Source organism: Papio anubis, chromosome 12 (assembly GCF_008728515.1).
Source record: "Papio anubis isolate 15944 chromosome 12, Panubis1.0, whole genome shotgun sequence".
In the NCBI taxonomy this organism is placed as follows: domain Eukaryota; kingdom Metazoa; phylum Chordata; class Mammalia; order Primates; family Cercopithecidae; genus Papio; species Papio anubis.
In genome coordinates this window covers 20309005-20322454 of record NC_044987.1, presented here as the reverse complement: position 1 = coordinate 20322454, position 13450 = coordinate 20309005, and the positions used below count along the sequence as shown (strand labels likewise).

General features: G+C 47.1%; 1 protein-coding gene across 5 annotated transcripts in view; it reads left to right on the top strand.

The window, feature by feature from the left end:
• The window catches only part of ZBTB16 (zinc finger and BTB domain containing 16), a 196644-nt gene that overhangs the window by 88096 nt on the left and 95098 nt on the right, over positions 1-13450 (top strand). For all 5 annotated transcript variants that reach the window (XR_004177344.1, XM_003910731.5, XM_017948969.3 and 2 more), the window contains exon 3: positions 9042-9139. Coding sequence is in view for 4 of the 5 variants with exons in the window: in XM_003910731.5 (XP_003910780.1) it covers positions 9042-9139 (98 nt within the window). In the remaining variant the exon portion in view is untranslated. The remainder of the gene's footprint in view (positions 1-9041; positions 9140-13450) is intronic.

Sequence of the window (13450 nt, the reverse complement as noted above, 5' to 3'; positions counted from 1 at the left end):
AGGCCATATACATTAAAAAGGTTTTCAGAATGGTTTAATTCCAGAGGAAATTTCTTCTCAGGCCTTTAATAAACCTCAGTTATTCTCAAAAATCTCTTGAGTTTCCATGGCTGGTCCATGGGATCTGAAGGTAGCATTGTGGCTTCCTGGCTAGAGTGGAAACATATAAAAATGATCCCAGATAACCAGGAGACAACCCTTCCTCCACATGTATCCAGGCAAAACAAGGAGATAAAGGAAAAGTCTGTAGCTATTTGAGAACTGTTTTCCCAGGAATTGGTTATTTGTGCTGGTTGAAAGCCTTGTACGGGAGAGGGAGAACAAAAACCCTGTTCATCCATAATCATAGTTTAATTCCCTTATAGGGCCTTTTAGGATCTGGAGAGAATATTTTGGATTTATTTTTGTTTCCCTTGGGCTGACATCATCAAGTATGCATCATGGTGCCCTGTTTTGGGTTTGGAAAAAGCTCAGAGAAGCTATAAATCTTTAAGGCATTTTACTATTTTTTCCTTTTCCTTTTCTAAAAGCATAACTTTTCTGGTCTCTTAAAAGAAAAAGAAAAAGAAAAAGAAAGGAAACTACAAAAGTGTGTATTGATCTCTTCCCCCTGGATCTTAACTGCCCTGGCTGTAATACCTTGCTTACATCTGCCAGGTTTTTGTGCAGTTTTGCAACATCTCCTTAATCCAGTGAGCATAAATAGAACATTTCAATCATATTTGGCTACCAGGAACTTCACAGATAAGCACGCTAAGACCTTGCTGAAAGAGACTGTATGAGATTGTGTGCGATAAGATCATCCTATAGCCCAGAGAACAAATGAAAAACTTTTGTTCTTGGTGAAATTTGTTGATAGAGATATTTCAAATAAATGACTTAGGAGAACTCAGTATTTTAAAACAAAGGACCGGTTACGTAACAGCCAGAAGCCCAGGCCTCCTGGTGCTCCGCCGCCATGAAGATCCCTCCTTGAGCAGTTGCTGCAGGGAGATTAGTGTGCCCCTTTGTCATTTCTGACATTGTATTTTAGCACTGGCAGGCAGCCTTATCTGAAAGTGCTGTACGTGGTGTGGTCATGGCCCCAGGGAATGCCGTTGTCCTTCCTCATATTTTCAAGGCTCAGGACAGTTCCCTCCACTCTTCAGTCAGCTCCAGATTGGCCTTCATCCAGGCCAAGGCAGGATGCATAGGATGCATGACTTTCTTTCTTTCTTTTTTTTGAGATGGAGTCTCGTCTGTCACCTAGGCTGGAGTGCAGTGGCGCCATCTCGGCTCACTGCAACCTCCGCCTTGTGGGTTCAAGTGATTCTCCTGCCTCAGCCTCCTGAGTAGCTGGGACTACAGGCATCTGCTACTATGCCTGGCTATTTTTTTGGATTTTTAGTAGAGGTGGAGTTTCACCATGTTAGCCAGGATGGTCTCGATCTCCTGACCTTGTTATCCGCCGGTCACGGCCTCCCAAAGTGTTAGGATTACAGGCGTGAGCCACTGCGCCCGGCTGCATGGCTTTCTTTCTAAGAATCCCATAGAGAGCTTCTCTTTTGGACAGTAGGGGAAACTGTTCTTTGACTGGTGTGTGTGTGTGTGTGTGCGTGCATGTGTGCATGTGTGCGTGTCTGCATATGTGTGTACACAGGGTGAGTTTTTTCCACCTCTACATTTTTCTCTTCCGTTTCCCTTTCTTGTTTGTTTGCTCATTCATTCAACAAAAATGAGCACCTGCTATGTTCTGAGGTCAGCAAGGAAGACTGAGAGGACGAATCTGATATGGACCCTTGTGCAGGAGATCTAATCCAGCCAGCACAGACCCATGTCAGCCCCACAGCCTTTCAGTTTTGTAAACCTGATTGGAAAGAGCCGAAGAAGCCATCTAACTCCACCTTTGCATTGCTGCAGAGGTGTCAAGTAAAATCTAGAGAAACTAAGTGGTTTGGCCAAGGTTATTTAATGGACATCTGCACAGCTGGAGTGAAAGCTGGGTCCCCTGCACTCAGTCCAATGTATATATATGTACACATATATACATGGTCAATATACCACTTTTTTAAAGGTGATTCTTAAGAAAACACAGCTGGTTTGGTATTTTTCTCCCCCTCCCTTTAAATGGCTCCAGAACAACCAAATGGCCACTGTCTTCCATAACTCTCCTGGTCTGGATCCCCAGCAGAGAGGCACCTGCTGTGTGCTCCCAAAACCTGCAGCATGGAAGGTGTTAACTAGCACTCAGTTAGTTCTTGGTTGTTTTTCTTAATCTGTTGTTTGAAATCCTTGACTTTTATTGGTATATTTACTTTATGGCATACATAAAGAGCTGTATTAAAAAATAAATTGTGTTGTAAAAGCATTCGGTAATGTTTATTAATATTGACTAGTCAGGGAGCAACGAACTCTATTGCTAGAAGGATAATTTGTGGTAATACCCGCTAAGCATTCACAGCTTGTCAAATGACTATCTAATCTCAACATTTAAAAAAAGTGGGCAAAAGGGTAATTTCTCTTATGCCTTAAGAAAATGAAAGTGACCCATTCCCCAGCCAACATTAGAATGATTGCTGCTTTTTCTCCCCTGGGATACCAGGCCTCCTCTCTGGTTCCGGGCAGTCCCAGGGCTAGATTTTAGTAGTCAGGTGTCCCTTTGTCTTCGGGTGGTTGGAAATTGCTTCACCAGCAATAGCTTCTCATATATCTGTTCCGGCTGCCTAAATCTGTGCTGAGGCCATAAAAGACAGAGATAAAGACCTAGTGCTTGCCCCCACAGAGTGTATAGTCTTAAGGAACTTATAAATGGTTTAGTCTTGTATCTTGAACTTAATATTCCTACAAAATATGTAAGGAGAATGACACTGGGTGTGACTAATGGCCTACTTAGCCTGGAATGTGCCACTTTTGGTGGCACGAAGAGACATTTCTTGGGAAGACATGATGTCACCCTTAGAAGGAAGGGAACGTTCCCCAGAGTATCCTGATGCCCTATGAATAACATAGTCTGGCTTAGGGTGGAGGCTGCTAGTAGAACAGATTCTGTTTAGAGTATTCCTTTCCCACAAAAAGACACATGGAAAGTACAGGAGAATTAGGCTGGGCATAGTGGCTCATGCCTGTAATCTCAGCACTTTGGGAGGCTGAGATGGGAGGATCACTTGAGCCCAGGAGTTCAAGACTAGCCCAGGCAACATAGCAAGACCTCGTCTCTATTAAAAAGAATTTTTTTAAAAAGAAAGTACAGGAGAATGGACTGAATATGGAAACACTCTGCAGTGTCCCTGGAAGTTGCTCTGGGGAGGAAATACTGATAGCCTCATAACTTTTCATTCATCCCTTCCTCTTAAAATTAGAGCACAGAATGGCATTGACTATTTCACCTTTCCTTTGTCATTTGAATTAAAGGTAAATGGACATTGAAAGTGTGTTTTTGACTAAAAGGTCTAAGGAGGAAGAGTGAGCGTATTATTAAAGTACTTAAGCTTTCCCTTTACTCAATTATGTGTCTACTTGGAAAGGTGAATGAGGCTAGGGCGAGGTTCTCTTATCACTGAGCTTAGGAGTCGGTTGCTTTTGAGGCTGAGAGCACTGGCAGAGCTCCATAAGGGGACCTACCTTATACTGTCCCCACGTGGGGTCCAAGTCTGCATGTCAGCACCAACTGCCCAGGTCCTGCTCGAGAGGACCAGGAAATTTGCATGGTGGCTGGGTAAGTAGATGATCCTGGAGAGTATTTGTTCTCATGGGGATGGCAGACATTTTGGAGAAGAGAGAATCAGTTAGGTCATGGCTTGGATCTTACAGAATCTCCCATCTGCTTCCTATCTATTCTGAGTACCCCTCTGAAGCTCTGAGAAGGTCAAATTTATGGTCACGGGATCAGAAAGGGGTGGTCATAGGATCAAAAAGCCCAAAGCATCGGGGTGACTTTTGCACAAATTGATGGTCATAGAACCAGAAAGCAAAAATCCAAAGCACTGGGGTGACTTTTGCGTGTGGAGTGGCTTCATACCTACAATAGGGTGAGTTTGGAAGGACCTTATATACTGCATTGATGTGGTCTGAGTGTTGGTTCAGAGGATGGATCAGTTAGGCTGAAAACAAGGACAACATCATCTTATAAATACCCTTACAGGATGGATTTCCCACTTTATTTTTCCTCATTCAAAGATGGGAGAGAGCAGTGGGTAGTCCAGCTGTGGAGCCCTCCCATTCACTTTTCCCAATTACAGGTCCTAGTTCCCTATGCTGGTCTTTCCAGCAAAACTCACAGGTCAGACAATTTCAACCCTTGGATTACTGAAACTGAGGTTTCTTTCTCTAAACCTTCCCTGCCTGTTGGTCTGCTCCAACTTGAGCATTTGCCCCTGGGCTCAGGAACCTGGGAAGCAATGTGACATTGGCAGTGCTGGGACATGAACCTCTCTCTTTCAGCTAGGCAGTGCTGCTGGGCTTTTCCCTTTGACATCTGGTAGTGCAGTGAGCTCCTCTCATAGCCTTCTCCCCTTGGTCCCTGGCTGCATAGGACAGAAGTGGGCCGAGCTTACCCTGCAGAGAGTAGACATGGTGAATGCCTCCTTGGGGGTCAACTGTTGTGGTCAGCTCTCTCTGGAAGCTGAAAGTAGGGAGGATGGAGTATGGCTTGGGTCTCTCCTCGCTGCCATTTATGCTGCTGTTGCTGTTCTAGGTAGGCTAGGTTGATCAAGGTTTATCCTGAAGATGACAGGTTGGTCTAATGGCTTCATGCTTCTATGCAGTAGCCATTAGCCTTCCTTGTATGGACTTTAGGAGCCACAGGACAGGGTCCAGTTTTGAATTGGAGGCCGCCTATGAAGCTGTTGTACTTGAAATATTGTTAGGATGAGCAAAGGAATGCCACAGATGCCACTTTACAGAGAGGGATTTCTCCAACATCCTTGATCAATCCCTTTTGAATGAGGCCTCATGAGGAAAGGAAATATAGGCATGATCTCTGCCATTATGGAGTTTGTACTCTAAACCAGATGAAATCTTTATGAGTTTTCAGACTCACAGTGGCACAGAAATGGTTCAAATGATGAGCTTGTATCTTGCTAGCTTCGTTTGACTAGTGAGAGTTGTGTAGTTGAAACCCAGTGAGAAGGAATGAATTCTTCTCTTCAGTTGCTTGTTAAAAGGTTCACATTTGTTTAGCTTGAATTTCTCATAATGATTCAGCTTTCTTGAGAAAATAGAAACTTGTTAGAGGTTAATGTGTTCTTTGTCTTTTTGGACATAAGTGAAAATCTGTTACGTGCAAGGTGAGTTTACCTAATGAGCCACTAAGAGTTGGGGAGAACTTGAGTCTGTTCCCCAGGAATGGAGAGTGAGGACTTGAAGCATATGGGGCAATGGAATCTCCACTGAGTATAGGACGGAGATGCGTGGGCTGTACTAGAACTGGGTTACTTTCAAAATGGTGTTCGGCAAGGTAGCTTCTTCTCAGCGAAGAGAGTGTGAAAACTCTACCACCAACTAAGGCAGTGTGCAGAAAGGTGCAAACATGTCCCCAGATGTCTTCCTTTCCTGTCACAGTGGAGGCTGATAATCTCAGATGGCCACGTGCAATTAAACCTCATGAAAAGACAGGACTAGATTGGGAAGATGTGAGTATGTGGTAAGGAAGAAGGAGGTGGATAGAATTTCCATTTTGATCTAAATGCTTTGCAGTTGCATAATGTGGTGATGGTAGTGGTGGGAGGTTGTGGTCTAAAGAGGGAATAGACTGTGAGTTCACACGAATTTGCACTTTTGCTCCAGGAACCAGTTGGAATTCTATTTCCACATTGGCTGTTCTGCAGACTGCCATGGAGAGTCTGCTGGTAGCCAGGTCCCTCAAATGCACTGAAATTCTCCACCATTATTTTCTTTGAATTAGGAGAAGCCTTCACTTTTCCACATTCTTCCTTTGGTATATGAACAAGAATTAAAGATATGAGCAAACCAGTGCTGGGCTCTGTTGAACTCCTGGGCCTGTGAGGTTGTTCCCTTTTTCTCTAATGAACTTTGTGTGCTTTGCCCAGGTCTCTCTGCCAGTGAGGAAAGACCTTTGCCCTTGTACTTCATGTGGAATCACATGGACACCATATTAATCTCTGGTAACCTGTATGGGGCACTGAGTTAGTGGGTCAGTTGCAGGGCAGTCACCTTACCCTGAGGATTAGACAGGATAGGACACCCGGGTCTCTGAAGGCAGGGAAATGCATGACAACAGAGTCATTCCAAGGACAGGCTGGTGGTAACTTCTGGAAGTTTCTTTCACTGAAAGACAAATAGCAAGTGAGTGAAGGAGGAAACTCAGGCCACTTGGAATAGATTTTAAATGACCAGATTGCTGGGATTGGGTCTAGAGGTTTGCTTGGGCGACCCTAGCCTGGCTGCCTCAGTGTCAGAGGACATCACAGTGCACCGTAACAAGTGGGACGTGGCTCAGGGAGAATAATAGTGCCCCTTAGAGGAGCACCTTGTAGGCTAGGTAAAAGAATATGGGTAAGACTTTGGAATGATAAAATTTTGTCTCTATTCAAAATATTTGATGTGATCTACATCACTTTATAGGTGATCCAATGCAGAGAGATTGTGATAGCATGACTTGTCCAATGTTAATGGCCGAGTCAGGTGGGAGGATGCAGATCTTCTGGCTGCTGGCTGGGCATTCTTCTCTGTACTCTGCCACCTCTGTAGTAAAAGGGCAAGTGCCTGTCATCTTTCACACCAAGCCGATTCAGTTGGCCAAGATAAGCCACTTCCACCAATTGCCGGGCAAATCCATTCACAGCTAAAGAAAAGGCAATGGTGTTACCCAAACCGAGAGTGTTTATCATGGTGAGGGATTTGATCTGGAACCCTCAGGGAGAAGAGATGGGAGCCCCAGAGGGGAGTTTAGTCTGGTGGTGGCTCCTAAATCTGAAGACTGGTCACTTTAGTGTCCTTTTGGAAAATAAATACAAATGGGTATTCGTCCTCCTGTTCCTCTTGACAGCCACCCCTGAGAAGTGAGCACCCCAGGAGCTAACAAACCCCTGGTGAAGAAAAGGATGAAAATAAACTGAAACCCTTATGTTACCATCCACCAGATTTTACCATGACTGTGTGCGCGTTCACCTGCTGAACCCTTTGTGAATAGAGCCTTTACCACTCTATAGAACATCTCTTAGAAAAGCAAGTATCTTTCATGCCCGGGCAAGTGACAGGAATACTCCACCATTGTGTGTGTTTGCATGCACTCACATACCTAGGTACGTGGTTTAAAAGATACTTGTCCAAAATGCTATTAGGACATGTCCCAGTGCCCGGCATTGTGAAATCTATTTAGAGTTAAGAATGTTCAGTTAAAATGTTCTGTACTGTTAATATTTCCCAATTTGGGTGGATCAGCGTGGCAAGGAGCAAGAGAACATGGAGGGGGTGGTACCCCTACAGTGTCATAGATAAGGGTGTGTGTGTGTATGTGTTTGTGATTGAGAAATCATTTGTCTTTGGCAAGTAGGGAAAGGGAAAGCATGCAAACAAAACAATGTGATTGAGAAAGAGCTCTGCGGAGAGAACTTTGTGTGATCCCTATCAGAAGGCTGCCCACAGTGGATACCGTATGCTGGTCCCCATGCTGCGGGAGCCCATTGACTGTGGCGCTAAAGAGGCTCACCTGGGTCCACCACATGGTCTTGACACACTGCTGGCTTGTCATTCTGGGACTTGGAAGGTGGTGGCAGTGGGTGGCTCGGTTTTGCTACCATCTAGATGCTGCCAGCTTGAGTGTGTGATACTCCTTCTGCCCACCTGCAGTTTTATCTGTTGTCAGTACCAACTCTCCAGCCTTTTACTACGGTCTTAACACGTCAACATTTCGATGGAGATAGAGGGCCTTGTTTTCTCTTCTGCCTGCTCCACCGCCCACAGATCCTGCTTCTGGCTGCCACATCTGCCCTGTCCTGAGGGCCAAGGCCCCTGGGGAAGTTGCGGGGATGGTGCAGAGACTGGGGCGGAGGTGGAGGCCGGATCCTGGATCTGACGATAGCATGTATGGGCCTGACAACAGGAGTGTGGGTGGGCGGCAGCTTGGAGCCTCTCCCCAGTGCTCGGCTCCCTGTTGGCGCACCCGGTTCCCTGCATCTTACCATCTCCCGTGCTGGCTCGTGACTGAGCCAGGGGTCTGGTGGGAGAGGCCCCGGGTTGGGAGTTGGGATGGGAGCACTGCTGCAGTTTGGGCCTGTGACTGGTTGTTACTGAGACCTCGGTCTTCCCAGGGGTGATGACATGGGACCAGTCCACCTCACAGAATCATAGTGATGGCAAAATGAGAGAATGTGTATGAAGAGCCACAGATGACTACAACCACCCTACATTTATAGAATGATGTTATCCAGTTTCTTGAAACTCTGCTTTCTGCTGGGGCAAGACAGAGGGAAGACACTTCTAAAGCCGAGCCTTAGGGAAAGCTGTGCATGTTGGGGCAGGTCACTGCAGTCCTAAGAACATCTGGATGCCAGAGAAAGAAGTATCTTGTGTCTATAAGGGCATTAATTTATTCATAGGCTTGTTCAGAGCCTCCTTTATGTCAGTCACTGTAGTGGAAGTTGGAGGTAGGAGAGAGAAAAGATACAGGTATAGCCCTCCTGGGTCTAATGGGCTTGTTCACAGTCATCACCCGGGGAAGGCAGTGCTGCAGAGGTGAGCAGAGGCTGCGGGCCTCCTATGAGGTCTGTGCTAGTTTGACAGTGAGCATTATGTCTGTCTGACTGTCCTGGGTGTTTCATCCTTTCTCCCTCTGGAAATGGATCTGATTTTTTTTCTTGGTCCATGTGCCAGTGGTAAAGCCCATGGACAAGACCAGGAATGGGTGCTTCACTGGCAGCAGTCCCTGGGCAGAGGGCATGATTTACGCTGTCTGAGGAACCAGGGATGGGTTTCCATCGGTGCCCTCCTGCTCCCTTCCGCCTGTCACCTGCCGGAGGGGTGGCTGCCAAGCCAGGTGGTGGATGGCTGTGCCTCCTGTCCAGCCAGAGCAGCAGCAACCTCTCTTTTCCTTTCCCTTACAGGAAGCTGCACAGTGGGATGAAGACGTACGGGTGCGAGCTCTGCGGGAAGCGGTTCCTGGATAGTTTGCGGCTGAGAATGCACTTACTGGCTCATTCAGGTAGGCAAGGTCGCCTTAGTGACCCGTTCAGATACAGGCAACTATCTCCTGCCTGCCTTCCCCCCTAGTGAGAGCCTGCTGCAGCCTGCATGTCCCCACTGCCAGCTGGGGCCCTGGTCTATCTTGTTCCCTGGACCCTCCCTTCAGGCTCATGACACAGAAGATCCATCCTGATGGTGGGGCTACCTGGATGAACCCACCTTCAAGCTCTCCTGGGTTTCCTAGGCATCACTGGTAACCAGTGCCCCGTGTGATCTACCTTCCAAAGTAGACTGCAGTTTCATTAGCGAAACAGTTGTGGAATTAAGTTCTCGCTGTCTAATGAATCTGACTATTGGGTTCACATTATACAGGAGCCTTTAATTAAATAGATACAGAAAGGTTGGAACACAAAGCTAGTTATAGCCTGCTGTCTTTTGCAAGTTAATTTTATCCAATTCTAGTGAGGTCGACTGGGTGGCTGCTGGTAATTTTGCTCATGTTTGGGCAAAGCTGCTCTGCTTCACGAGGCCTGGAATGGGGAGAAGCACCTGACATTTGGCAGGCCTGGGTGTTCTTGGTGGAGGGAAGGATCTAGCAGGTCTGATGCGGTGGCTTTGAGGCCTAGGTCACCTGACTTTAGTTGTGGAGGCCTCAGTTCTTCTTTGCCAGGCGCATATTCTCTTCCCTTTTATTCCCTTGCCTTCCAACCTTGGAGTCATTTTTTAGGGGAGAAGAGAGGGCTGTTGTTTCATTTGGTCTTGTCTTCTCCTCATGTAGGCTAAGGCCTGCCTCTCCTTTCCCCATATTGGCTCCAGAAACTGGCCTTCCAAGCAGTTTGGCATTTGTGAAATGGGCTTCGGGATTGGGCAGACAAAGGTTCAAATCCTGTTTGTGATATGTGCTGTGTGAACTTAGCTACATTCATCTTGTGAACCTCAGTTTCTGCATCTGTCAAGTGCTGGTGTTGTTAACATATAATTTTTTGGAGGATTAGGTGACAGAATATATGTTGAAGGCATCTGTAGTAAGCCGCTGGCATACAGTTGGCATTTAATAAATGTTAATGGTTTCTGCTTGCACCTTCCTCCCTCATCCTTGTTTCTGAGCTTGTTGCCCCGGAGGCGTGTCCCCATCAACTGGTTCCCTGCCTGCCTGGCCGCTTGTACTCTCTTTCCCCTGAGCCCATCATGTGTACAGTTGTGGAAGTGCTCTTTGGTTGCTTTTTCTGCTTCAGCTCACCACTGCCTTGCTGCAGGGCCCATGTGGTTCTGCATTGTGTTGGATGTGGCCTCTCCCCCTGGCCCTCATGGCCCTTCCTGAAGTGTCCTAACTCTTTCTCACTTCCCATTCTTCCCTCTTCCAGGCGCAGGGATTTGTCCACAGCAGGCAGCTGGCAGCTATCTATCTCGGCGCATCTACTGTCCCCATGTCTTCGTGCATTCTGTGTCTCCTTCCTGTGGGCCCTCCCTACCCGGCCCCTGGCTCCCCTCAATCATCCTTCTCCTGCCCACTTGTCTCACCTCGGCCCAGAGCCCTAACTTCCAGGCATTCCCGCGTCCGGATCTGCTTGGCACTCACGTATACTTTTTCTTCTGTTTTAGTGACTTACACCTTGTATCTTTGAGCTTCTCTTCAGCTTTGTACGCTACTTAAGGTTCAGGGTGTGGCGAGTTTCATGACCTGTCTGCCTACCAGGTTGGTTACCCTTCCCTTGCTTTCTTGGTCTTGATTTTTTTCTGCTTTAGTTCACCACTGCCTTACTGCAAAGTGTGGCATGTCCTGCCCTAGACCCTTGTGTGGCGCTGGGCACTTTTAGGGCAGCGCACTTCTAGTCTATTGGTAAAGCCTCTTTGCCCCTTCAGCCCCAGTAAGCATCCTTTCTTATTGCCCTTTCCTTGAGTCCAGTGCTCTAGCCAGACTCATCTTCTTGGTTTGCTTCATGGGCTTGTTGCTTTCTGAGCTCTGTGGCTTTGTTTGCCCCATTCTGTCTACTTGGAATAACCCATCTCCCATCTTCCCAGATCTTCCAAGGTCCCTTCCATGATGCCGTTCCCAGCTGTTCCCCACCTCCAGCCAGAAGCAATCGTGCCTTCTCTGTGCCCGTATTTCTTCATTTGAAGCTATTTTTGGGTGCAGTTTTTCTTCTGTGTTACAGTTATTTATGGACTTGCCTTATCTCCCTTACTTGGGAGGCGGGGTTACATGGTGGAAGAAATCTGGACACCTACCTACTGCTGATGTGATCTGGGGCAAGAACCATAAGCTCTTACAGCCTCAGTATCCTCATCTGTAAAATGAAAATATTTAACGCTATCTCAGAGAAGCTGTGAGGCTCACCTTGAATACATACCACCATGCCTAACATGTAATGGGGCCAGATCCTGTCTGCATTATATCCAGCACACTGCCTGGCACATTATTGGTGCCAGCAAGTATTTTTGAGTGAATGATGCAGCCTGGGAGGCCGATGAACAGGGAAACTCTGCTCTCCGGACAAGTCCCTCCTATGGTAGGGACTGTTTATGTCCCAAGGACTCACTGGAGGGGGCAGCCAGGAGCCCCTGGCTCATATTGTATCCCTCTTCCAGGCAGTGTGACCCAGTGTGAGTTAGCCAGTGTCTCTGCTGTGAATCACACATCAGCGGTATTGGTGGGCTGGTGGGAGCAGCTGCAGAGAGGAAAGGGCTGCTTGCATACTCATGTCAGGTAGGCCCGGTATCCCCAGTTCAGACAAGAGCACGACTTTGAGCAACTGCCCTGCGGAGCTGGCAGTTGCCTGGGGAAGCTGACTTTGGTCCCACCTAAGATGCTGCTTCCAGATCCCCTGATCTCATGTGGCTGCTCCAGAGGCTTTGGGAGTTGGATCCTGTTTTCCTAGTTTTTCCTTTCCATGCCTGTCTTACTGGGCACTGAAGGCCGATTGTGTCCAGTGATTTGTCCCTCTGCTAGTCACTTGCCAGTGCCCTTGGAAAGGATGATTTGATGATTAGACAGGTGTGATGAGTCATAGTCGTGTTTTAATTCACCCTTGCAGATAGCTCCCAGCCTACATTCTGATATTTCTATTCTTTTTTTCTTTCTGTTGTCCGGCATACTCCTCACCCCCCGTGCTGAGAGGTCTTCAAAATAAAATAGCACAAAGGGCTTAGTGAGGCTAGAGGCTACTCTATTTCCTGAATTTTTTGGCCCCTGTTAAACAGGCCCTGGGGGCCTCTGCAGTGACCTGGCTTTGTTGGGGAGTTGGGGTCAGAGGCCTGGGCTGGTGCCGCTGGGTCTTCTTACAGATTCCAGTGGTGGTTTACATGTTCTGATGCCTACTCCCAGATGCCTGAACACAGAACTAGGTGATGTTTTAGAGGAGACATTGAATTAGATGATGTGAGGTTTTCCTGCTGCTCTAGTTCGAAGGCTCCATGAAGAAAGCGGACAGTGAGAATGGGTGCACCAGGTCTGTAGAGTAGACCCATTCTACAGAAGGTGACCAAGGGTTGAAGCAGCCCACAGCCTGGAAGAACAGTAGTTGCTCCAGAATCCTAGGTGGGGGGTGGAGGGGCAGGGGGTGGCACTATTTTTTTTTTTTTAAAAAGGGGCAGGCTGTGGAGAAACGAGTCCAGGATCTGGGTAGGGGTCGTGGTTGCCCCCTTAAATGTTGCCACCCTTGCACTGGCACATTCCTGCTGTTTTCTTCTGCTCAGCGGAGCTGAACGGCGCTCACTTCCTGGCTAGCTCTGCGTGCTGCCCCACCCCCTCTTGGCTAGCATTGCCTGTGTTTGTTATTGTAGTTCTGGCTCCAGGCCAGGCCTGGCTGGGAGCCAGACTTGTGGGTACAGTATGTACAGTGAGTGCTGAGCCAAGTTTGTCATCATACACGATTAATTTTTTTTTTTCTAATCTGGTTGGGGTGGGGTGAAGGAGGAGGCAAGAAAATAGTTTCTCTGATGCTTGAGAATAGGCCGCATTGAATTCCGCAGAGATGTCATTTCTGAAAGGGAGACAGCGCTCCGGCTTGTTCTTCCTTCACAGTTTTTCCTCCTTTCTCTTCCTGTCGTCCTCCTCTCCTCTTCATTTCCCTATCACACGAAATCAGCCTATAGGAGATCGACAATGCAGTTCTTATTTTCAGTGACTAGAATACTAACATTACACTCCTAAATCAGTTTTCATTGTGTTGAAATTGACAATTTGTTTAATTAGAAGTTTGCCCTGTAGGAGGCCCTTCTGAGACACAGTGCCTTCCCTTTTTCTCTCTCCCTTACTTTCTGTTTTTAGGGTTTGTTTTAAAGACCCTAAATGATAGTAGTGAATTTCAGTTTAATTGAAGTTTTAATT